A 27,731-nucleotide genomic window follows, 5' to 3' on the forward strand; every position below is an offset into this window, starting at 1 on the left:
TTACGTTTGGATAATGCATTTTATTTCAAATAATATAATAAATCTACTTTGGCAGTCTAAATCATAATCAAAGTGACTCGAGAAAGAAGTAAAAAAAAATGAACTTGATATGTTTAGCTTGATTATTGAGGTATCAGTCGATCAGTTCGATAAAGAAATGACCAATAATTAATTATCGACACAGTGTATATTTCGCGATAGTCCTATTCACAATGGAATTCAGGCGATCCTTTAGCAAACCCAATGTGTCGAACCAATTAGTTGAAGTTATTAACTTTTATCCCTTTCTTTTAAATATACTTAAAAAGGATAGAAAAAGCACAGTAATAAATTGCCAATAACATTATGAACATTATGCGGACATTCTTCTTGAATTCACAATATCACAAAACTACATTCACAGAAGATTTGAATCCTCTCGCACGAACTTCAAAAGTTTCAAACATGTAATTAAAAAGAAATACAAATATGTATACATGTATATGGCGAAAAACAAGCATGTGGTTTAATTTACCCTGGTTCATAAACCGAGTTTTTGTAGAGTATTCGTATTCTCGTTCTTTTGATTTTCATCACAACCGAAGCCGTCTTTGGAAGTGATGGCGTAACAGCAGACTTTTCTTTGGCTGTTTATTTGGTTAAATCCAACTAAGTGCGTGGATACAAACCGATTGTCGGAATTGTCAAATTAAATTTGTCCGACATCTCACAATGCCATTTTGTTTTCATGGGCATGCTCAGCAGCGGCCTTTTCCAAAGCATTACAGAAATTCATATTCTTCGCTATATGTGAAAGTTTATGTTCTTTTTTCCACTTCATACGTCTATTTTGGAACCATATTTTTATTTGTCTTTCTGTAAGGTTAAGCGCATGCGCAATCTCAATTCTTCGTCTCCTAGTGAGGTATTTGTTGTAGTGAAATTCCTTTTCCAGTTCAAGTGTCTGATGACGTGTATATGACGTCCTAGATCGTTTCGATTCTCCATCGTTTCCTTCTGTAACATAAAATAAATATTGCATCGAATGAATTTTTTTTTAAACAACATAATATACTAAAATTTTAATAAGTGGGCTTACATTTTAGGCATTCGTTAACTACAAAATACTAGGAACATGCTATAATTACTTAATATTCAATACATGTATATACCCTTGTGTCAATGCAAACCGCATAAATAAAAAAAAATATCGTACAAACTTTTAATATTTGGTCTTCTCAGAAATAAAAAAAAAATATCGTACAAACATTTAATATTGTTCTTCTCAGAAATAAAAAAAATTGTAAAACTTTAAATATTGGTCTTCTCAGAAATATATAAATCAGCTTGACATGACTTATACTTTTTTAAAGTTTCATATTTAAATTAATGATCTAGATGTACTCTGTATTCAATGAGGGGACTATACAGTATTTTTTTATTATTTAAGAAATGTCATATGAGATGAAACAGGGCAGGTTAAAGAGGTAGAACTCATTTTAAACAGTATTATAAAGAACACATTTAATAATAAAAAATACATATTATATAAAGAAGCTGATGGATTTTTTTCCAAACAGTATGGTGTTCATATCATTTTATATCTTTTGATATCTTTCCATATCTTTTAGGCAAATTTTATTTAATTACATATGGAATCATAAACATATATAGACTAAATCTTTAATTTTATCTAAACGGAATATCTAAAATTGAAAAACGTAGACGTTACACTCTATATATGAAAAACATGAATTAGAAAATGAACGACAAAAAACGCAGAGCTAACGACAGACGTGACAAAATTAAATGAGCTCAGAAAAGGAATAGTTTTAATAAAGTGTCAACATGTTAAAAACTTTTAAGTGATATATATTTTTGGTTTTGGCAGCTTATATAAAATGTGTATGTGTGACAATATGTGTCAAGCAAATGAATCATGTGACAGCTCATTAGGAGTGTAACGTATGTGGTCCAACAAAACTACAACTGTTCCACAGCTTCTACCATGGAAGTAACCATCGCTTTTCGGTCAGAATTTCCAACGTTATCTTGTTTGTAAAATCGTGTTAAAGGTAAATGATAAAACTCAACAATGCGATTTGTAAGAAATCAAAGCAGAGCAGTGGCCAAAAATACTCATTTGATTTTTTTTTCTCGAATTGCCGGATGATTTTTGTTTAATGTACATCTGGACGCGCAAGATAGACATATGACACGGGAATATAAAACACAAGGACCCCTGTGGTCAGTTCTTTGCCTGGCCCCGGACACCTGTATCCTTTCTGGACAGCAGTTGTCCACCAGAGGTCGGTACTAGGTCCTGTCTGTCGATTCAGGTCCCTGTCAAACAACACCAGGTCTGACTTGTATAGTCAGAGTTATGAGGACGGAGACGTATTTTGACGCCTTTCATGATGGGCCGTCAAAATTAGCATGAATACATAATATGCTTTTATGTTTACACCAACCATAAATACATAAATTGTTAAGCAGTTTAGCATATTCCTACAAAAGAAGATCAGTAGGAGTTCTACACAAACGTCAAACATAACACAAGTTAGGAAGAAACGTCTGGTTTACGGGGATGTCAAAGGAACCGTTAAACTGTAAGAAGTCGCCATAAACTAACCGATGTTTTCATTATGTCTGGTGATCCATAAGGTCCCTATAGGACATGACAAATCTTTTTCTTACAGAACAAGGTTTCCCTGAACTAGCAGTTGAATCTATTCTCTTTCTGCAATAAGCAGATTATGCAAACAAATGCCACGGTTATAAAAATTAAGCGGATATTTTATAAGTCAATAAAAAGTTTAAGTACAATAGCATCTGCTTCGTTTACCCTGTCAACACATAGTTCACAGGTCTAATCTCAAAGCAACTTTTAATCTGGCGAATTTTGTACATGTACCTCTGCGTCCTTTACTCTGCAAAAGCTTTTTAGCGATAAACATTTCAAAACACCACGGTGTTTAATGTGCATAAAAGTTATTATATCCATTTAAAATTTGACAGTTAAGGCGGCTATCGTGTTAGCAAATTTGAATATATTTTTAATAATTGATTGAAAAGCGCGAAGTCTCGTGCTTCACAATCAGATATCTTTGCCACAAATACGGGTATCTGTTTATTTTGAGTGTTGACAACATTTTTTAAAGGGCAATGTAGTTTATAAAAATGGTACTATCGGTATCAAGATTCCATTCATATCGGCTATAAACGTGTGAGAAATTTTAATGTATGAATATGTTATTATTTAAATGTCTGAAACGTTTCACTCATAAGGTCTGATAATCAAGAATGTCTGAAAACATTTCAGAAACATAGTCTGAAATCTATAAAATATGTTCAAATTTCATGTCAGTGTATCTAATAAATAAAGTGAACTTAGGTAATAACATTTAAAGTTAAAGATAGATATATTTGTATGATTGTGTGTTTTCTATATATATATATATAAATAATAAAATACCTTTTTAAAAAACTTCATTAAAGATTTAATTATTAAAGTAAAACTAATTCATAGATCATCTTAAAACTTTCATAAGACAATCTTAAAACAATCAATAAATGCTCTTCAAACATAATCAGAAATGATCATTAAGGGCCATTATATTAAGGACATGGTTATGTGTGTTATAACAGGCAGAATATAAATCTTTATCACACACTTAGATCGACGGTGTCTGTTTATGGAATATTTATTTGTTATGGCTTATTTGGCACCTCACATTAAAGCATCTTAACAATAACGTTGTCACATCTCTCTAAGTTCTCCTGATTTATAGTCTACCTCCACCAACAATTCTCCTTAATGTGCATTCGACTGAAATAGCACCGTCTCTGAATTTGAAACTGTTTAAAGTGGTTATTGATTTCAAACCCTTGTTACTTGTAATGTTAAGGACACTGTGATATTGTAAATTGTCTTCTTCAACATGCTTTATTATTCCTCTCTGATGCATCATGTCCTTTAAATGATAAAAATTTAAGGAAGATATATTCATGTTAATCGGTTAATAAAACAAAAAATGCAAAATAAAGAAAGGCTGTCTAAGCTAAATGGGCCAAATTGCTTATAATATATTCAGCCTCCCCACACCGTACCTAACCGCATTAATCAAATCGTGTCAGAGAAGAATATTAATTGACATTCTTAATTAACTCGTAAAAGACTCTAATGATAATTTTCTTAGTTCAAACATTCATACAAACTGATATACAATTTGAAAATCCTATTAAAATTTGATGTTTTAAAATTAAGAACTGCAAACGGTAACTTTTGAAATTTTATTTGAACAAGCTAAAAACATATGACAATATTTTTTAATTTAATTTTTTAGAATACAAATATTTCTGTTTATGCAATATCTACATGGAAAACATCTATATGTATGACCAGATTTTTGCGCAAACGTTTTCACTGTTAGTGTATAATTATTAATAATGTCTGCCAGTTCAGCTCCATCGCCATTTGACTGCGCAGAGCAAACACCTGTATGTTTCCCCTAGCAGTAAATCTTAGTCAAAACGTCATTTTTTCTGGTCAGAAGCAAACTACTTTAGGTATTTGGCAAGTTAGCGATCACGAAGGATGCCCTAATTCTTTAGTCCATTTATTATATACACCGTGTAACTGTTTATTATAGACAAATTAATGCCTTCGTATCAATTAAACCCTTTTCATCATTCGTTGCTCAATGCATTGTTAAGTAAAAAAACCTTTTTTTTAATTATCCTTAAATGGTTAATTGAATTTTCATTTATACCAGTGAGTTTGATGTAGAACATGCATCTTTTCTTTCCTTTTTCTAATTCACTTAACTGTCAGATGAGGATAAAAAGTAAAAAAGCAAACTTTTAAATAGTCCTAACCTAGGAATGTTCGGTTCATGTAGAGATAAATCTGTGTTTGCGCGATACTAGAGGAGTTTCTCCCTGGGTGGACGAGATAACACCGTAAAGTCTGAAATTCTATAACGTTGAATGCTGATCCCTTATTTTCTGTCAGTGCAAGGGTTACATTAGATTTTCTGATTAGTTGTCTTTGGAGACTTGTGAATACTAGCGTTGAGTCAGGGGAAAAAATCAAAATAGACTGCCCCAATACAATTTACTTTGGGGGAGGCTGTTGGACATTTGACACTGCTCTTAATCTGTGGAATAATTTGATTCACTTTTTGTTCCGAGTTTCTTTTCATATGCGGAATGGAGTCGCTGTACTCTTATTCAATGAGAGACGGGCTTTGTTTCTGTGCAGGACCACGGAAGATTTATGTTTGTATTTAATAGGAAAATAATGATCATTGCAATCAAATATTTTTATATTAAAGGAATTATAAATTCTTAAAATTTAGAGATGAACGTTAAAGTTCCCCTGATAACACGCATGGGGTTCTAAAGAAACTTGACCCTGGCTTCCCGACCCTTCCTTGTCGAGTCCAGAATACCTTGTATTCAAAAGTGGCTTAACAGACTTTGGTTTTGAACACGATTGTATAGAGAGTCGTTGTCTACTTATGCATGTAATGTTGTATACAATTAATTGTTTTCCTATGTAATTCTGTACGACGAAATGTGATCCACTCTGATCAACGGTTTAATAATATGAGCCATCGGATCTCACCTTGTCCAAGACCATTTATCATAAAGAACCTGCCCAAGATTTATGCACTAATTTGATATAATACGAGGGAGTCATTTTTACCGTAAATTGCTGTAATCGGCATTTTATAGTCTCCAGTTTAGTTTTCAGTCCAAATACAGATCACAGGGGTTTTGTGTTTAGATTTTTAGATAGACGGCCCTCCGAATATCAATTTCAATTGTAGACAGGTAATTATTATCTATTTCATTTGTGTGGCCTTCTTTTCTCTATATGGTGGCCAAATCTGCACAAAACTATATCGCAATTCCTATACAGAGAGAAAAATTAGCAAATATTGCATAAAGGACTATGTAAAAAGGAAGACGACGCGTAATTAATGCCTTTTGTGCCTTTAATTAAGCCCTTAAAAGTCTTTCAAGACATATTGTAATACAGTGATTCATGACGATAAGTTCTGAGCAGATCGCGTTCTTTGATCTCTAAGAAGAAATCAGATTGTATGTTTCCATTATCTGCCGACTTAAAAAGCAGCCGCGGGTAGCTGAAATTTTTCATACTTTGGATTATACTGTAAAGCGCACAACGACTATCTTCAAAGTAGACTCAATAGATTATAAAGGGAAAAAAGTATCCACTTTTTTACAAATACCTTGGGCGCACGTAATTTGGAAAAACATAAATGACACAATGATGAAATAGCCTGGATTAAAAACGACAAACCAACGTTCATGATGGAATATGTTTTGCGATAAATGGCCCATAACTGTCCCGGATTATCTCCCTTTGAGATGGATCCTTAGCAGCATGCACCAATTTTTACAATATAATGAATTTCACAGAATATAAAAGTAAATGGGTAATTTATAAGAATACTCCTGTGCTAGATTTGATGAAGAGAGATTTTTTTTTTCAAATTGAATACTCTCCAGCAAATAAAAAATAATATTCGAAGTATCAAATACATGACCACAGTGTACTTGATGCGATTTTTTAAATAGAAGAATTATTACTGTTTACAATGCTTAAATGTCTAGTTTTTGAATTTATAAAATTTTGCGTTCTACGACATTTAATGCTGCAATGCCACTGGAATATAACGGAGAACCCCAACCTCCCATTTTCTGGAAAAGTAAAATTCATAATATATTAATGATGAAACAGAAACGACTGTTGGCATTGTGAGATATAAGGTCATCTTTACGAGGTGAAATCAAGTAATTCATTTGTTAGCGTTTTCCCCCTTATTTCCTAAATCTAAATAATCTAAATTTTGTCTTAGTTTAAAAAAAATTGAATTATTACCTTTTAATGAGCTTGAGATCTCATACTTTGATTTGTATACTCATCACTATGTCATACATTTTCAACATTTTCGTTGTGCATTTATTTTTTAACATTTTTGTAATATTTAAAATAAAGAACGATGTTTATTTAGAGTATACATGTTCATTCAAAAATCTTACATATGGTAAAATACTTTATTATTTTAAAAACATGCAGTTTTATACATTCCCTATTATTTATAAGACAAACCTTAATTAATTTAGCAGTGTTTTCAAATTTATTTGTTGGCCTCTTGAAAATAAAAAAATAAAAGTATTTGAGAACGACAAAATTCCTGTGTATCTCCTTCTTTAAAGTTTTCTTTTTTAATTATTTTTATAACTGAAAGACGCAGAAAAAAATGATTTTAAGGAAGCTTAATCATTGTAGTGTTTTTTAAAATTATATACATGTATTTGACACATTATTCTACATACTTTTTCTTAGTAAAGTTGAAATTTACAGCTGATGGCGAAGTATTTTGTTCCCGATTCTCGTAAATATGAGTTGCAGGAGAATCATATTGCAGGATCTTTTTTCTCCAGTAAAATTTATGGGTCGTGAAGATAGCCAAGAGAAAACTGCCAGATTTACGGCTTACACAAAATATAAATCACAAAGTGAAACAGAAAATATGGCTGCACATCCAGTCGATCTCCTCTCGGATCAGTGTTTTAAGTTAACTCTCATGTTACAGATGTCAGACCATAAATAAGAATTAAACCTTTACTTCTTATATCGGAATTTCTTCAAATTCCTCTTTTCACATGGTCATCTTCGAATGTGAAAAGCTTTAAGTTTAAAGAACGGCGCCTACTCTACAATAAATCTTATTAAACAGACAGAGTACCCGCAGCCCCTAACAAGCAGGGGGAGATTTTTTATTAGTCAACTTAGCCGATTTTTTATGAGAGAAAAACAGAAGCTGTATCTTTTCTTTACACCATAACAAATTGTTTATAATGCAGGGTGCATTTTGTGGTCACATGAATCTTATTTCTCAGGAATTAATAAATATGGAACAGTGCTCACCCAGTTATATCACGGTTACATTTAACTCTGACAAAAATAACAATATATTATACATTCTTACATCAAATCACCAAATTTATCAGAGAAACGGAAGGAAATGCTATTGATATATTGCGTTTAAACTCTAATGTTCTAATCTAGATGACATGCATTTCTTTATATATGTATTTTTAAAATTCTGATTTATAAACAAAGATCCCGATAATCCCAGCATGTTAAACAACACATTTGCCTTCAACGAAAGCTCTTCAGGGAAAAAATGTATTGGAGAATCTATTTTATGTGGTGTTCCCCGGGAGTAACAGTCATTCGTGCAATTAAAGATACATAAAAATGAAATATGGCGCGTTTTCCTAAGTGATGTAGAGCCCAGCTTCTCGGAGTGTAACAGTATGAAATGTACAATTGTATTTACAAGTGTTCACCCAGAAATGAGTCAAATGACCGATTAAATACATCAGAGAAGAACATTATTACTTTATATTATTTCCACCAGAACTTCAGATTTATTTACATTAACAAAAATTTGGATGCAATAATCGCCGACTGCATTAATTAAACGTGCAAATGAATAAATTAACAATTTTTTTTTCAAATTTATTAATTTTTTTTTTCCAACCATTTAGGCTAATTGCACTGATGAAAGAACAAGTAAATGGCAAATTGTATTTTTGAACTAAATTTAATATTATTCCAATGAAATAGGTTTTTATTTTACTATCTGAATTTTAAAAGCTATAAATCAGCAATACAAGTAAACAAACTTGACATTAAAAAAACTATCAGTTTAATAGAGAGTCATTAAAATTAATTATATTCGATTTTTTTAAAAGCATTCACATTTGAATGGATTTAGTACATAGCATTTCAGCAACGTAATTCAATACGGTCTTTGTTTCAAAATTTTTCTGATAATGTTTCCGTCCCTATATAATATTTATATCTTCAAAATTAAGTTGTTTTTTTTTTTGTTTACTTTGTAAATTATGCATATTTTTTTAGTTTGATTACGCCGTAAATTATGTTTTAGAGTTTGGAATAAAATATTTTCCAATATTATGAAATATTCAACATTCAAACAAACGTGATTCTTCGTTTTGTAATTTCCCCCCTGAAGAAGAATATTTTTGTTAAATCTACATTTTTCAGCAGTTGTGGATAACTTGTCTTCTGAATAAAACAACACAAAATTGCCAATGAACCCATCAATTATCCACTGAAAATATCTCCAAATGTGCAGGATAAATCTTGTTTTGATAGAGGATACTAATTTGAATAGAAGAGATCTTTTAAGGGTCGATTTTAGTTTTTATTTACATTTTTAAATTATCAAGCCATAATTCCCACATAGAAGCAATAGAGACATCATTTGTTTAATGTAATAAACATTTTTTAAAAAATATATTTAAGAAGTATTAGTCCATTGTTTACATTTAAAAAAGAAGCACATTCAAAAGAACAACAACAACAAAAAAACAGTTGCATAAAATAAAAAAAAAAACTTAAGATAAAATAAAACGAGGAATAAACTAACCTTGTGTGTACTGCATTCTCCTCATCCAGGGATAAATCTGCGGGCTGTTATACTGCTGGTCCGAATGAGACCGGGGGGAGGTGGGAGAGGTGGGTCCAGAGCCCTGACCCGGGGGCTGCTGGGAAGAGGGTGAGGTTGAGGGGGGTTGTTGGGAGGGTGAGGAGCGATTCCTCTCTCCTATGTGTTCATTGTGATAGTATGAATTGTTACTGGAGCCAGTCCGGATATTACACGAGGGACGTTCGTGCATTGGGTGCACATTTGGTAAATTAGGTGTCCCCGTATTGAGGCTATGTGGGGAGCCACAAGGGCTTGACGGGGGTAAATGACTGAGCCTGGGGCCTCCATAATAATCGTTATCGTCCAGTCTTTCCTCTTTTGATGGGTATGGGTATCGAGCACTAGGAAATCCAGGATAAAAAGCACCCGTGTGTTGGTAATTTCCATTTCTATGAAAACTTCCATCTGAACAATCGATTCCCATAGTTTGACCGTAACATGCTGATAGAGAATTTACAAAATAAGAACTCATTTGGCCTGGATAATTTGAGATCGTAAAAATGTCGTTGACGTCAGTTATAGCCGCCTTGACAATGAAATATGGTGATGCAGAACAGAGGAAACTTGGTACTCGGCAACTGCACTCTCCACTGAAACGAAGCCATTGATGGTCACGTGAGTAGAAAATCCAATCGTAAGTGTGATAAATGTCATGAAAGGTTGAAAGTTATTTTCAAATACCTTTAAATGTAAACAAACTTATGTTTAGCAATGATGCGCAAGGTTTAAAAAAAATGAAGTCTACAATATCGCACTGGTAAAAAAATATCAGTTTTCACACGCAATATATAATCAGTCATAAAAACTATACATCCGGTTGCTCTTGTAATATGGTTTGAATGTTTTTTAGAGCTGGGGTTATTAATCGTGAACCACGTGGGTATTGTAAAATTAACTTAAATGGCCCAATGAATTGGAAGTTATCGTTTCATCTAGACAATGTTTGAAGTTGTCATTTATAGTTAACACGTTGAAAAATAGTAGATATTTAATATTTTATACCTTTTTTATACTGCAGAGAATATTTGTGCACAAATATTGAGTCTCCGCCCACGTCTTTACATTATGTCTTATGCACTTAAGATTTTAATATTTTGCACATTTAATATTCCTGACTGAATTTATATGAATAAATATATTTATTCATAAAGAAAAAAAAAGATTAAAACAAAAATAATATTAAGCATTTTCTAAAAATTATACATGTGTACATTGTTCCTTAATGAGTAAATAGATATATCATTAGTGTACTTTTATTAAGACCTGATAGAAAAGAGTAGTCCAATCGATTGCTCACATGTGATGATAACATATCAACGTGTTTAAAACTTACCACAAAGTTAAAGTTGATCAGAAGCTTTTTCAGGAACTGATTCCAGTTTGTAAACACACATGTCTCAAGACGACGGCAAAATTCAAAGTCCTATGGTGGACCATTTAGATACACAGACACTGAAAAAAAAAACGTTAAAAAGTGTATATTATATCCAGACCATAACCTCATTAGTCATGTCGGGCGGAGTAAGCTTGTTCTTTCATAACACGTATATTTGTTTTCGACCCTGTTGTTTGAACACCGTTTTATCTTGTGTACAAAAGTGCGAAAAAATATTATATTAACTTGTAGAAAAATCGTACAGCTTGTTCCTTAAATCATCGCGGACGAGAGAGACCGTTACTTTTTTAGCGGAGGCCACTTATTTATTCAATGACCTGAAGTCAGGTAGTGACGCGTAATGAAGCATGGAGCATCGTATGTAACGTATCAGAAGCAAAAGTTCTGCACGACAACCCCCAACGCATGTCTCCGTATGAATTATTTACATTAAGATGGGGGAAAATATAACTGCAATTTATTATAAAGAATTATTTGTTATCAAACATTTTGAATAATTAATTTTGTTTTTCAAAACTATTCAGTGAGCGTCATGCTATTTCAATAATCAAAATAAGTTATCATCAGTGCTCATGATGCTTTGACTTAATTTTTGTTCCTGTTTTTTTTTTTTTAAGTAGAATAATTTATTAAATGTTATGCATATGATAGAAGCAAATCGATCGACAAAATTTTAAATGAGAGACAATTAACGAGAAAATAAATTACCTTCTGAGTTTTATGACCTTGGTATCATCATGAACGATTTTTCGATTAATTTAATTTACTAGGGAACATAACTAGAATTGTAGGGCAAATATTTAATGAATTAAGATTATAAGAGTTTCAGTTTACCTTGAAATTTATATGGGAAACAATTTTTTTTAACTTCAATGTACTAATCAAATAGAACTGCGTGAAAATAATTTGGAATTATCTGCTAAATTTAAGTATTTAAAATATTCTTAGTACTATTATTTTTAAAACCAGAAACAAAGTTTAAATGGGGGTAAAATTTTTGATTTCGTGCTTGTAATTTTTCAGACCTTTGGTATTCTATTAAATCACACAACCCTCCACACCAACTCCCATGATCAGACAGATTTTGTAATTGTAGCACCTATAAATCTATTTCTAACAATACTTCGGATAATAAATACCCTCACTTAATAAATACCCCCATTATAAAATATGTGCTAGACCATGATCCCCGCCAATTCAACTGAATCAGTTTAACGCTTTTGCAAGTGGGACATAATACGTAGAACGTCGGAAAACCCATTCCAGGATGTTTATGGTGTGATTTTTCTTCACTTAGAGAAAAATAGATGTGTATTTTGTTGGATAGAGAACTAGGAAGAAGAAGGAAAGCTGATGTGCCATATTCATTGGCGCCTTTTTCTGGAATTTATTCAAAGGAAAATTTGTTTCAGAAAATAATTTACTGCAAGTTTTTTTTCTAGGACATCTTGCTGCAATTCATTTAAATTTTCTATGTTTGTCTAGTCGTCGAGAGAATACATTTTTCATTCTGTACACAAATTAGAAACAGTTATTTTCTTCCAAAAATAATGATTAAATCATGTTCCAACTTGGCCATTCCGCATCCAGCGGCCTGAATTTCAGTGATGAATGTATTTTGCCAGATTTGTCGAATTTGGTTTGAAGAAATGTCCGCTTGAGTTTGAAAAATTGTTCCTAATAATACCTTCTTCTTTATTACTTTCTGGAATGAACAAATCTATTTTCTCGTGCAGCAACTAAATTATATTTCTCCCAGGAAAAAGTCTTCCAGGAGGAACTTGTTAGTTTCTTGGATGGACAATGGTTTTCGTTATATGGTTGAAAATTAACATTTTCGCCACCAAAAAGACATTTATTTCCTTGGCAGTCAAGGTCCATGAAAAAACATTTAGGATTTGTGGTCCAGGCTCCTGTGTCCGTGCTGCCATTAGTTACCTAATTGTATAGCGTCCACCAAGACTGATCATGTCGCTTCATTTACAAGAAATTCCCATTTAAGAGAAGCTCAATCAATAATTCAATTACAGTGTCCTTCCTTATTTTCAACGGAAATACTACATCTCTAAAATAATTATTTTAGTTTTATCATTTAACGATATTTTCAGTTCTTTCTAAAAATGTTTTATTAATTATTTAATAGATTAAAAAAAAAAATTCTTAAATTTTGCTTACATTTGTAAAATCATGTAAAGAAGTATTTCAGTAAAATACATCGGTAAAAATAGATTGTACAGTGAAAAAACATCCAAATTCCACCATCTTAAAAGGTATTACTGTTCGGAGAATTTTTGTATTTTACATATACACAGGTACAGTACTTTCAATTACAAAAAGGCTTTTAATAAAAAAATATTTATTAAAATTTCATTGGATTGCGATAATTTTTTTATTTCTCATTTTTCATCATTCATGAATACCTTAGTAAAAAAAAAAATCGAAATTCCTTTTTCTCTGATTTTTCAATTCAATATTCCCTTTAATTTTATATATATTTTTTAAAATATATTTTTTTTTAGAATCGATTGTATGTGAGAGGAACAAGAATAAACAGAAAGGTAAGAAAGCTCATCTAAAGCAAATATTAAAATAAAATTTCCTTTACAAATACATGAGATTTTTGCACATTAATATTTTTGCACTCACATCAATTATATTAAATTGATATAATGGAAAAAAATACTTAGACAACTACATATATGTTTAAGAATATATTCCTTAAATGAAATATGCTTCCAATGCAACGTATATTTATAAATTTACCTCCTATATGGACATGAACTTGTTGAACACTTGTATTTCACTTGCCAAAATTCAAAATGTTCAGAGCAAAGTCTCCGTATCTAATGCAATCCAAAAAGGTATGTAAAATTATAACTTTACCTGTTAGTATTTTGCAAGCGATTGGCTTTGGTGTCGTTATTTTCAGCAGAAGAACATTTAATTGACCACATCGCACATTTAATTATACAAGTTAAAAAAAATATGACGATGTCAGAGTTCAATGTCTACAAGTAAACCATATTCCCATGCACATATAGGGAACATGCAAGGAATTCCTGAAAACCAGTGTCAACAATTCAACGAAAATCCAAATTTTATCCTTGCAACTTTAACATGTTATTACTGAACAAATACTGGGTTCAATGCCAGTTTCTCATCAATATGGAATTTTTATGACCTGTTGAAATTAGGATTAGTTTAATAAGTTCCTTCCCAAGAGAAACAAAATACAGACATGGGTAGAACGTCCATACTTTAACATGATGTTTTTAAAAATTACCAATCAGAAACTGTGGATCTTAGAAATTATTAATACATTTTTAAAGGTTAAACAATATATCATGCAGTAATTAGCTGACTTGGCCATAAGCACTTACTGTAATTATGCCGAGAGCAAACTCCACATATCGCCCATTCAAAAAACATGAATCTTGAACACTAACCTGCCCCTTATGTCATCTATTAACACACTTCTCAACTAGCTATGGGTGGGGTTTGTAGAACGTGTAGGATCATATTATTTACGGCGTGAACTCAGAAGTTCTTGTCTTTCATATAATTTCACGTCTGGCAGAATTCGTGGATGGACATTTCCCATCTATTTCAGAGAAACAGGAATATGGCAGTGGATCCTAAATTCAAAGGACTGGATGATGGGTACAAAACCGCTCAACCCGGGGAACGAATTCCGAAGAGTTTTACCCTTGGATTATTTAATTACCGTTAAATCAGGACTGACACAAACAGATCGAAGCCAAACTGTTCTATCCCTGACATTATTGCTGAAACAAACGGCACTTTTCTTCATTTAGAACAAAACCTTCACTGATCCTTCGTCCGTGTATATGAAGACATTTGTTGTTTCCATGGTGGCTGAACCCTGCCACAACTGATTCCAACATCGAGTAAAATGTTCCTTTTTCTCCTCAATGAAACGAAAACATGGTTAAAATTGGATGAGATTATCGTTAGTCCATCTAATTATTCAACATTCGAAGATGATTTCAATGCATACAGCGATATAGCAAGTGAATATCCCCAATCCGGTCTCGGGGGTTCGAAAGTAACATATTTTATGGCCGTGTGATCCTAATGCGCCATTATTTTAGTTTATGGCCATTATTTGCCCCTAAAACTCACATTACATTTTATTTGCTCGTCATCATTTATTTATAGCCGACAAACTGTTATCTTAATAAAGCCTTACAGTAGCCTGGCTCTGAGTGGATCTCTTTTTGTTGTCTCGGTTGTCAACGAAACTTTATTCACCCGAGATCGACAAAATTTTCAACAACTCGAAACACTAAGCCTGATATATTCTGATCATTATTAAAACGAGGGCAGTACGTGTGTACCAGTTTGAAAAAAAATAGTTATATATTTTTCATTCTCGATCTATGATCATAGCAAATTATATGAAATCAATTGTTCTATCAAATATTTGTTTTAGCTCAATCTAGTCATTTTGCCTACAAATATAAGAGCTAGCAGCATTATTTGTGAAATGAATTTTTTTTTCAATTGCTTCAATATTATTTCGAAGGATTTTCACGTCAACACTAACTTGTAACATTTTTCTAAACTTGCAAAGTTTCTGTGATGAATACAACAATTTTACTTAATAAAAGTTTTAAAGAAAATAAGAGCAAGCGTTATTTTGTTTGCAATGAAAAAAATGAAGAGCGACGAATCTCATAAAACCTACCAAACTTCAATTCTTTGAAGCCAATGATAGTCAGTCTGTAATGCGATTTCTTAAAAAAAATTTTTTTGTTGAATATAATAATTGTAAGTTTGTATTTATGAACATGTAATCTACAAAGTCTTGCAAAATTTATTTACATTGAATATTTTTTGGTAATTTTTTTGTGTATGTGTGTGTGCATATCAGTTTAAATATGTATATAAAATAGATAGTTTTTGGACAATTTATATTTAACAAGTTTTAATTTTTCCAAATTTTCAATATCAAAAAATAAGAACATATGGTCAGAAAATTTAAATGATTTGTCAGTAAACGACAAAAAATTACGAATAATACGAAAATTAAGAAAGAGAAAAAAAATGTAAAAATTTGCAAAAATATAGGAATAAATAAAGAAAAATTAACTAGTATAATTTATAATAAGCTATAGATGCTTCGTCATTAAGAAATATCTGTATTCTTTATTAGATAGTTTGATTGCTACATGAAAACCATATTGCCAACAGTGAGATTGAAGCGGCCATAAACGTTTAAATAAATCCTACTGATTTACAGAAAAAAGTTGAAACAGGCAGGCCAGTGTATTCTAAGTGTTATGTTAACACTTAAATTCCCATCAAAGGCCAGGGTAAGAAAAACAGGAAAACACAACAGTAGGGTTTCCAATAACACGCTAAGTTTGCAAATTTTACGCAAACGTTTCAATAAAGACACAAGTGTGAAGCTTACCAAAATGATATATTACTTTAGTATTTTTACGCTATTTCCATATCTTTACAAGCTGTTGATTTCTACCATTAACTTTGCTCGATAATTGGTCGGCGTATATTCCGAATTACTGAAGAAGAAAAGTTCGTGGAGATGTTTTTTGACGATAAGTTCCTCTTCTTATTGTGCAGTTGTCACCATAGATAAATCTTGCACATGTATTGGGGTATATTTGAAACAAAGTTTTTTTAATTTACTACCTTGAAATGGAACACCCCAGGTTTAAACTGTTTGAATTTAGTGACGAAAGACCGTCAAAGACTATAAACTATACAAGACCTGCCCTCCGTGACAGGGTCAAACCCAATAGCTTTCCAACCATTGCTTGGTTAAGCCGGGGCACAGTAGATAGTTTTCAGACGACGACTCGTTGTTCACAGATTCACGCTTCCAAAGTACCCCTCATTATACTATGAAGACACCTCTGTAATTGCCAAACTTCAAAGGTCTGAATCTTTTTTATTCTCTTAATTTAGCCAGTTGTGACTGGTGTCCTCAATATGTCAGTGTTAAAATGACTTGTCTGATAAGCAATAGGTAATCAAAACTTAATATATCATAATAACAAGAAAAATAGTATAAGGGTTTGTATTACAATTAAAGAAAATAGCCGCACAAATTCTTAAATAACAAACAAAAAAAATTATAGGATATCACATTATAAGCACTTCAAATCAGAGTCCAATTTGACCATTTCCAAACTAAATCGTGTCACTCGAATCAAAGTTAAACGTCATGTCCTTGCGGATATTGATATCAAATATGAATATATGCACTACTTAGAAGTATAATTTTTAATAACGGTATCGGCTTAGCTTAGAGAAAAGCGAGAAAGTTGGAAAGAAATCGACTGTACCTCCACCTACATCAAAATGTATTAAGAATACTTTCGATTTCCAGCAAATGCTTGTTTTCAGAAGGGTTATCAATGTTCACCTTTAGATTTCATTTTTCAAAGAAAATGTACAATTAACCACCCGCACAATAATTAGATGCCGGTACAGGCCGCGGAAGATGTGGTTAACCATTCTTGTTTAGCTAGTAACTTCAAAAACTTTTCATAGTTTAGTCAACAAAAAGCAAGTGATCGATAAACAGCGATAAATCACCAATTTCTAACGCGAAGTATTCTCGGTGCTGAAAGATGAAGCATATAACATTTCCAAAACAGGAAAAACTTATTTTTGTCGTTATGTTTGTTTTATTCTAAAGAAAGCTTGCTTAGAAAATCACTGATTCTACTTTCTAATTTTTTTTAATTGATAAGTAATTGCGCTCTCTGAAAATGATATGAGCATATAATTGCAAGTTCTATAGTACAGAGAAGTACCCTGGAAGCCTGGAAACATTGAAGTGTCGGGAATTAAAAAAAAAAGCTCGAAAAGATATGCCCTTTATAATTCTTAGAATACTTTTATATTGCTTCGATCGAAAACTCAATTATATATGACAATAAAGGAAAACCAAAACAATACTAACAAACATGTACAATACATGTAACACTTACATGAAAATCATCGATCGTGTTTTTTCTATATTTCTATAAAAGTACGAAAATACATTTATATGCACAATTTTTTATTTTTCTTCCTGTTTTTTTTTTTTTTTTTTTTTGTCAAATAAATCTTGATCCAAATACTGAGGAATTTTGGTTTTAATTAATCGGGTATGTTGTTCCCACTGACGGAACACTCAGGTTTATCGAGAACGGTTTCCCCAAATCTAAGCTCTGACAAACTCCATGTATCTATGTGACAGACGGAAGCCTCCGCAGGTTTGCCAGAACAGTCTGATCTTATTTTTTGGAAGAGGAAATCGTGCAAATATTTCAAGACTCTCCGAATGCTAACGAGAGTACGGACAATTAGTAGTCCGTCAGCTGCGAACAATATTTCAAATTAGAAAGCGAAGTATTGGCATGATGGAACTGTTAAAAAATGAAAAATATAGAGAAGCATCTGTGGTCCAATTCCGTCTTCTAGTGTCTGTCATTAGTTATTGCACGATAAATGATTTTAAATGTACATTTTTTTCTGTTTTAAATCTTGTATAACTGACGTAAACAAAATAAGGCAATTATGAAATGGTTTCTATTTGAAATTTTGTATAGCTGACATGAACGGTTGAAGGCGGTTATGAAATAGTTTAATTTCTAAATTGCCATGTACAGTTCTCGTGAAGTCTATTGACAAAATTCCTACGACGCTAATTAATATTACTTATTCGTGGAAACAAACAAAATTTGTTTTTTTAAGCGATGACTGCTTTTTTCGCGTTTGCTTTTTTTTCTTCTTATCAGACGAAAGGTAAAGTTTCTCGGCCTATAAGCGCATTAAAAAAAGATATAAATGTAATCTTTAGTTCAAGAGTTTGATAAATAGTTTTTCACATAAAATGTAAATTTAGCAATTAATTCCTTACATTGCAATTAAAATATCTTAGAGAAGTTTAATTTGGTACAAATCTATAAGTTAAGTTAAAGAGTTCTAAAATAAATCTCATGTTCAGGCAATAGAGATTAAAATTATATAACTTATATGGAATTCTTTTCAACTTATAATCTGCTCTCTGATATACATGTACGAATTATAAATTGTTGTATCCTTATTCATTCAGTTTAATAAAATGTTTGCCTCAAAATTTGACCGAAGTAAGTTTTTCTTCAAAATTCTTATTTATAACAGAAAAAGCACGGAAATTAATGTCAATGGTTCTGAATTCGAATCTCAATACATGTATGTGTTATAAAAGGACTTTCAGACGGTGTTACCGGGCGAGCTAAACAAACTTAGAACATTTTCATCGATAGCGCTTTGACTTACAGTGTATGGATCTCATTCACTATAACCAGTCAGTGTCACGTGATCAGGAGGACGCAACCATCCACCTTAGTTCATACTTTCGGCGAAGTACAACTGAACGTCTGTATCATCAACTTTTTTCCAGGTTTGATACCCAGTTGCACATGCAGTGGATATTTTAAAGCATAACTGACAGAATGACCATAATTTTTAATTATTTAAGGAATGAATTTAATAACTACCCATTTTATACGGTATAAACTGGGTTGGAACAGTTTACGCTTTTTTATAAACCGCGAGTTTATACCGTATAAAATGGGTAGTTATTAAATTCATTCCTTATAATTTAATTTTCAATCATTCGATGTAAAAAAAAAAGATGATTGTTCTAACAAAATGACTTCAATTTATACAAAATTTGAATGTAACGTCAGGCGGATTGATACGTTTTTGACGAAAGTCATTGTGACGTAGGCAACCCATTTTATATGATATAAAGTAATTTTTTTATCCAATCAAATACAGCGTTACAACCAGAATTAAATTATTTCCAAGTAACATAACAATAGATTCATTGATGGTTTATTGTTTAACGTCGTGCTGGCAATATATCAGCCATTTTTCGTCGGACTACTTAGTTTATTCTTGGTTTTAGAAGTGAAATACAATAGAATTTTAAAACTTTTATCAAGTAATTTAAATTTTGTGTACATTATGATTTTTAAAAAATAAAATCAAAATTATAAATGTGTACTTTTTTTAAGCTAACTTAACATTTAACAAAAAATTCACCTAAATAAATTGTAATGCATGTGTACGTGTTTCTTCCGAAAACAAAAATGAAATCATACCCCTCCTAAATGAAAAGCACTGATTTGAGACTAATGAGCAGAACTTCATTATGACCTCCTGTATTGACATGACATAATACTTCAATAAACCACCGAATCGTTAAATATTTGAATCACTTTTATATGAAAATTGAGGAGGATAAATTCTGTGACGTGTGTATTAGCATTGTGTTTATAAAATCGGTACTCTTATATAATATGATAGATGTCTTTATACCAAATTCAAAATTGACTTTGTGTTGTCACCATAAACTGCAGATCAGAATACACCAGAGGGTGTAAAAAAGAAAGCTTAAAACTTAATCGTTTTGGTCAGGATGGTTAGTACTGACACAATAGATATATCTAGTTTCTATTTCTGTGCTTTTGTGTGTCACCATTAACAATGCACAGTAATATAAAACCAAATAGCCTACATTGCCCAACAAATGATATATATCGTAGTTACATTGCAATCGGGTTGCGAATATCATTGCAAAAGTAGATATATACAAAACGTTTCTCAAAAGAAGTATTAAGAAACAAGACGAAAACAGAGCAGCCCTTTTGAGGATTCTTTATTCTGGCTTTGGTCTGATTCTGTTCAGAGAAGAAAATGAATACGTCTGGAACTCCTGCTGAAGGTCTGGGATTAAATATCATGAATTATTTGGTTTTCTCTTATTTATGACATTCCGGAAAACTGTGCATAAAATTGATAGGAAGCTATACTTAGGTCAGATTATTGAGAATCGCATAGTCGTCATCTATTTTGTAATGGTGCATTGATTTCGTTGTGTAATACTTCGTTTGTTCTCGAGTATTGTTATTATTCCTTACAAAATCATATTGCTCTTATGAAATAAATCATTTTTTTTCAATAAGTGCACATACACTGTTTTACTTACAATGTATGAGAGACATTGCAATCGATCAAATCGACATTTAAGAAAAATTAAAGATTCTTTGGTTTTTGTATGCATGGCTAAATTATGCTATGTTGCAAAATGTTAATAGAATATGCAAAAGAATAAAATGACATTGTGAGTACTATATTTGTTCTTTATTTTCCTCTGCAAAAATGCGATTGCACTCACTTTATAAATAAAATAATCACATCCAAGTTGACAAATTCGTAATTCTGCCATTCGAGATTTTTTTTATCAAGGAGACAAAGAAAATAATCACCGAGAGGTTTAGTTGGAACTGTGCGTAGAAATTCAGGTTTTGTGAAAAATCAGAAAAAAATCGAATTATTTAAAACGTAAAAATATTAAACTGTATGATAAAATCTTTGATGAATAGTAAGGTTGAAAGCTTAAAAAAGATATTGTAAATCTCGAATTAAAAAAAAAAGCTTTCTTTTAGATTTTTAGATAATGTATAAATAACGTAGTTTTGAACTTAATTTCTTATTCCCAGTGTGTAAATATGGTACAGCTGCATGTACAATGATTTTTGTGCATGAACGTTTGATAACGATTTTAGATAAAAAAAAAATATTTTAGAAAAAATATGAGAAAAAGGTACATTGTAAAATGTGTAGAAATGTGTCTAAGAAAATTATTAAAAAATAACAATTTGAGTATTTAGATGCATGATCGTTCAATCAAAATTCAGACTATTTCAACATCATGCGTCGTTTTAAGTGTTAAAACTGCGTTGATATAATATCCAAAATGTTATTTTTTACAAGTAAAAATAATATGAAACTTCTTCAGGATACATTCCTTCGTATATTGTCAATAAATTGTCATCGATTACTGCATTAAGAGGGAAGGTTACAATGTGTAAAGAATGTTATGGAGTTTAAAACAATGATTTCATTTTTCCTTCCCGTGTAAAATAAATCAGGTAGAAAACCGGTAATCACAAAACTGGATTAAGAAATTCACGGTGTCTAAAGCTGAGTTTCAAAATAAATATCAAATTATTCAATTAAGAGGTTGGAAGCGAGTGATAATGATTTACCTGCACGGAATATTCAAAATTATGAGGAAAAAGAAACAATTAGGTACTGGACCTATATAGAAAGGTATTGTTGGAACAAAATCATCTCCAACTTTTAATTTTCAAACAAATTTATGTTATTCAAAACTTAGATTGTAAGTATACAAAATTCAAAGAACTGTAATTTCTAATGGTAAATGAAGAAATCACTGTGTATGAAGCCTTTGAATTTTTTTTTTGATTTTTTTTAAAAATATTTATTTTCATTCTCTATACGAGTGTATATCTCATGTATCTGTTCTACATTTTAACCTGCAACTTTAGTGCTAGATCCTTTTTTGTGAAGAAAATAGATTAGTCTTAATTCTAGATAAGGAGCCAGTATATCGATTTGATTGATGCGACAAATAAAAGAGAATTAAGTTTTAATCAGGACTTAGTGGGATCTCATTGATGCTCAGCACAGTTGTTAAACTCACGAAGGAATCAGATTCATTTTCATAAAACCCTCCTGAATCCTAGACATACAGAAACAAAACAAAGTCAGGAAACAGAACTTCTGGGCTGATTTTGCATTTAAAAACAATAAATTTCCCGATCGAGGTCGGGAGAAATTTATAATGTTTTAAAATTTATGCATAGTTTTTAAAATTTAATAATAATTATAATGAAAAATCAACAAAATAAATAATTGAAAATAAAATAATTAAAAAAAAAAAAAATGCATCTGAACAATTGTTTACAGTCAAATCTTAATTTGTTTTGATTCGGCATATTTAGACGTGTATTATTTTTTTTTTTTTCAGAAGATATTTCACAAATACAACTTCAATATCAACCTTTTTCTACAAAGAAATTTCAAACGAACGAAATTGAGAAGCACCGCATTCATCTGCAAGAATTGAGCAATCAAAGACTGATAATCAAAACTGAAAAAAAACTTTTTTTTTTGCTGGATCTTTGTGTGTCAAGAAAGACATCAAATAAGTTAAATTCACAGAAAAAAAGATGTGTAAATAATTTAAGGAAAAGAAAACGGAGGGACTGACAGCTATATTAGAAGCACCAGAGGTTGATATCTGATCGAGGATAAGACACGAGGAGTCTCGACTTGGATGGAGCGGGGGAGACCTCGGCTACCGTCTGGATTGACCCTCCAGAAAGAACTCCATCATTGTCTTCTCCAGCCTATCTGCCTGTCTCTCATCGGATGCAGAGTCGTTCTTATAAACATTTTTCTTGTGGTCGGTATGCCGCGATAGGACGGGTAAATTTATAGCTCTGCTCCTCGGCTATCTTGAATAAATAAGTGACACATGGTAACAATACTAAAGATCACGAGATTTATGCGACAGGAGAAAAAACGTGTTGGCGATAAGGGGATAAAATAGCAAGGTTTGTTTATGGCGATGAGTACAGTTTTATTTGCCGCACATGAAGAAATTATATACAAATTAATAATTAATCAGATTGTTTTAATTGTCATCTCATCACCGAAAATCTCTTTAAATCTTTTTCCTGGTTTTAAAGTTTTAATTAATCATAATTTGAGATCAGAATTAATAACTGATGTAGGTCTTACGCTCGGATCTACATCATCGTGTGATTAGCATTTTATTGTTAACGATCCAGTGAGGGACTTTGTTTATTTCGTGAAGATGAGCACGATGCTTTTGTCTGTTCGACGTAACATTATCTAGATTGTTTATTGCTGGCAGTATTATATGCCCGATTGTTTTAAAAAGATCAAAGCTATATCGCAGTATCAGGGGACGAATCTTTTAGATTTTATTTTTAAAATTTGAAGTTTACTCATGCGCTACTTCGTTTGTAATAGTAGTACTGACTGATCTCTGGGAGCCATAAGGAACCCATACAAGGTGTTTACAAATAATCACATAACAGCAAAGTTGCCGGAATCTTTTCAGATATGCTCCATTTTCTTTACATCCTTTACCGATGGAATTGCTGCATCCGGACTAAATTTGTTTCGCTAATTACAAAAGTTTAACATGTACTGGTAATGGGTTTAACACTTACGCGTGTTTTAGTTGCATGCAGGAAACAAAGCGAAATCGATTGAAGTAGAATCATGAATTCTAAGTGTCTTTGCTTGCATTAAGTACAATTTGCGCAATTGCAAAACATTGGTTTTCACTCGAAGAGCCTTGCAAGTTCTGTCATGATTTAGTTGCAATAATTGAAATTTGAATAATTAATTCGTTTTTCTATTTGAACAGGTCTCCATAAATCACAGAAGACAGAAACTGTTTTTGGTCATAAATTGTTTTCGTCAATAACCAGCTCAGGCGGTGCTGTCTGATCATACTGGCTTCCTCATAAAAGAAACTCATCATTTCAATTAATGTATTGAGGGAAACTTTGGAGAAATAACATATGACTTACCCAAAATCTGTAAATCTTCTTTTGATGAAGGTATTGTTTTCTGTGGCGGTTAGGAAAAATAATTTGATCTCGCGCAATCTCCTGTTGAGATCTCGTAATGTATAAGGAACCGACCAATGGAAATGCTGATATTTGCTAGGCCGCATAAGTATATTTTTTTCATGGGGCTCTATATAACTCAAACAGCACTAGTTACACACCCAATTCAGAAAACTTAATGTGGCGTGCTCTTCTCTACAGTTAATCAGTTATAAATGTCAAGAATCACACGTGTTCTTCTTGTGTAATCCAATAAGAAGATATGTAAAATTTTACATGACTTTTATTGTTATTATTTCGGGTAGCTTATCTGCGGAATTATAAATGTAACTGTCGTGCGGGGAATAATTATTAACTACCAGATCGGGAGTTTGTAATCTTTATGAGGCTAGAAAATGCAGTAAATGATGAGAATGTTAAATAAAAAATTGAGTGAATGAATTTAATTATAATTCATTATCACGCGGTAGTGTATTTACAGTATAAATGTCGAGTATCCGTAGATTTTTAACACATCATTAATTAATCACCTGAGATGAATGTAATTCGGTTTTGATAAACGTAATGACACAAATTTATTTTTTTATTAATAAAAGAAGAATTTTATTTCGTCGTACCAAATCAAATTGATGTACTTGAAGATAAAGAGCCAGGTGTTTAAAATTTAGAAAGACTATTAAATTTGACGAGAATTGGATTCTAATTTATATAAAAAAAAAATAATAAAAATAAGAAACGTAAAAATTTCAAATATTGCTTTATGTTTTGATTTTTTAAAACAGCTCACATAATGTTTTCAATATTGTTTAACTTTTATTTAATAAAATATATAATATTCTTATATAAGTTATTTATTAAAGTTTAAAATTGCAAAAAAAACAAATAATAATAATCCGGTGGAATATTTTTTTTTATTTCGAGTTACATTGTAGGGGCTCAAAAATACGATTGAACCTCTTTCATGTACGTTAATAAACCGTGTTTTCCTTTACCAAGAAGTTTGAATCAGTCCGCCATATTCTTGTTCAATATTTGAATTTTGTAGAATAATTGTTTTTTTTTCTTTCAGATACTGAGAACTCTCCAAAATATAATTTTATTATAAAAAATACCATGAGAAAATATTACATATAATGTACATTTTACACTCCCCGCTGTGCGCAGTAAACTTAAGGCGGAAATAAATCATATTCTACATGTAAAGTATCCGCGATTATTTTCTCATCACATGCACACATCTGATGTACATATGTCTTTATGTCTGTCTGCCTACCACTCATAATTAGAAATAGAACAACTCCTCCATAAAGATAAAACAGGTCATTTATTGAATATAAATGACAATAAACAAATAAAATACACACAATAGCCTGTTGCATGAAATACACAGTATGCTCAATCAAAAAGCATGCAACTAGGCTAACAGTCCTACTAAGAAAAATACAAGATTGCATGAACATATTCTGCGCCTGCTAAATAAGTTATGTACAACATGTAAATGTATATGTTTAAGTAAAAAGTAAAAAATACTTGGACTAGTACATTAATGGGACTAGAAAAAACAATAACATTACATAATGCAAAATATGTTATGGGGCGTTAATGTCTTTAATAATTACTATGAAAATAATTGTCCAATTTTTGGTCACAAGAAATGGATACTGGACATATATCAAAAACAAGTGAGTACTACCATAGACAAGTAATCAGTTTTGATTCACATGTGTACATATTTGTATACACATACTCTGTATTTTTGTTCTCTCTCTTTTTTCTAACTTTCGTTTTCAATACAAGTTTGGAGGGGAAATTATTATCATCTGATTACTTCCGCCAAAGTTATTTGAAATAAAATAAGATCAATAAAACAACTTCACGAAGGATAGACAGACTGACACATAATAAATGTATTTTTAGTTAGTTAATATTTTTTTTTTAACTTTTAATTTCTGTTTAGGCTTTTTGGGGGATTTTTTAAGAATAAATTTTCCGTTTTCTGTTTTACCAATTTAAAAAGAAAAATGTGAATTTTAGAAATCAAGAGTCGAATTTTCATTTTGAGTGTGAATTTTTTTTTTCTCTTTTTATAATTGTAGGGATCAAGATGAAACAAAAATAATTTCATTTTTAATTTTTTTTTTCAACTTTTACCAACCTTTAATTTTGTGATTTATTGATGAAAATTTTTTTTAAAAATTATGTCAAGATTCAACGCTTAATTTCTTATTTTTTTCTCAAATATATGGGTTAAATTTATCTAATAAGATTTAAAAAAAAATTCACCATTTATCAAACAGCAGTTGTTGTCAAAGTTTAAAGTTTCCCAGTTGGAAAAAGGCTTTGATATGGCATTTACCTTTCCTTTAGCCAGAATATAGATTTTTGGCATGTATATAGACCAAAAACAAGAACAAAAAAAAAAAATAAATAAAAGAAAAAATAAAAATATTTTTTAAAAACCCCACTTCTACAGCGTCATTTGAAAAGTTAGCCAGCAATGTACTACAGGTAAGTGTCATTATTTACTTATCTAATATTATCATTTTAATATAAAGAAATAACATTAAAATAGCTTTTGCAAATGGAGTATTAGATAAAAAAAGATAGGGCAAAAATGGATACATTAAGTTATATGTAATTTCAACCATAAGTTAAAAAAAATATATATGTTAACTTCCAGATAGAGTGCAAGTTTCCACTAGATTCAAGTACAATGTATACTTGTACAATATGTATATTTAGATTTTATTACAATGTACATTGTATTTAGCATTGCAGAGCTTAAAACGGGATATTTAAACATTTTCATTCTCTGTTAAATTGTTCATGGATCTAGTGTGCTAGACATTAAAATCAAATAGTTTTTTTTTTAAATAATGTTTTCTTGTTTTTGATAACATGAGATGATTTAAAATATACATAATTGTTCTGAAAAAAACTATTTGATTACACACAAATTTAGACACAAAATTTACTACAGTACCCCCAAAATTTAATGCATATTTAAATTTGTAGGAAGTTGATGTTCTAAAACTTTATTAGTTTCCTAAACCTACTGTAAATTTTACTACTGTGATTAAATTACAAACCAATTTATTTGTAATCTAGCTGAAGAAAATTAGAAACAATTCCTGCTGGACTTGAGATCATTTATTTAATTTGTCAGATGGCCTGATTTGAACGTTAGAAAGTCCACAGCGACAATGTGCCCTACACTGATGAATGTACAGCCAGTGAGAGGATTTTAGTCAATTTATTTATCGCTACTCACCCAAGCTTACTTTGGTTTCTTTT

At 31.1% G+C, this 27,731-nt stretch overlaps 1 protein-coding gene across 4 annotated transcripts; it reads right to left on the bottom strand.

Annotated features, from left to right (window-relative positions):
- Positions 1-27,731, bottom strand: LOC134255518 (homeobox protein Hox-C5-like). Of its 4 annotated transcripts, none has more exons than XM_062738050.1 (4): positions 27,709-27,731; positions 10,873-10,991; positions 9,480-10,129; positions 1-996 (listed from the first exon to the last, which is right to left on the bottom strand). In XM_062738050.1, the coding sequence occupies exons 3-4, from the start codon at positions 10,009-10,011 to the stop codon at positions 707-709; spliced, it is 822 nt and encodes a 273-aa protein (XP_062594034.1). In that variant the 5' UTR covers positions 10,012-10,129; positions 10,873-10,991; positions 27,709-27,731; the 3' UTR covers positions 1-706. The 4 variants fall into 4 exon arrangements, with proteins under 4 accessions (XP_062594034.1, XP_062594032.1, XP_062594033.1 ...); XM_062738048.1 differs by lacking the exon at positions 27,709-27,731 and adding an exon at positions 24,399-24,584; XM_062738049.1 differs by lacking the exon at positions 27,709-27,731 and adding an exon at positions 14,382-14,798.

This window comes from Saccostrea cucullata, unplaced genomic scaffold, assembly GCF_032062105.1.
Source record: "Saccostrea cucullata isolate Sc308-1 unplaced genomic scaffold, CSIRO_AGI_Scuc_v1 ctg1007, whole genome shotgun sequence".
Classification (NCBI taxonomy): domain Eukaryota; kingdom Metazoa; phylum Mollusca; class Bivalvia; order Ostreida; family Ostreidae; genus Saccostrea; species Saccostrea cuccullata.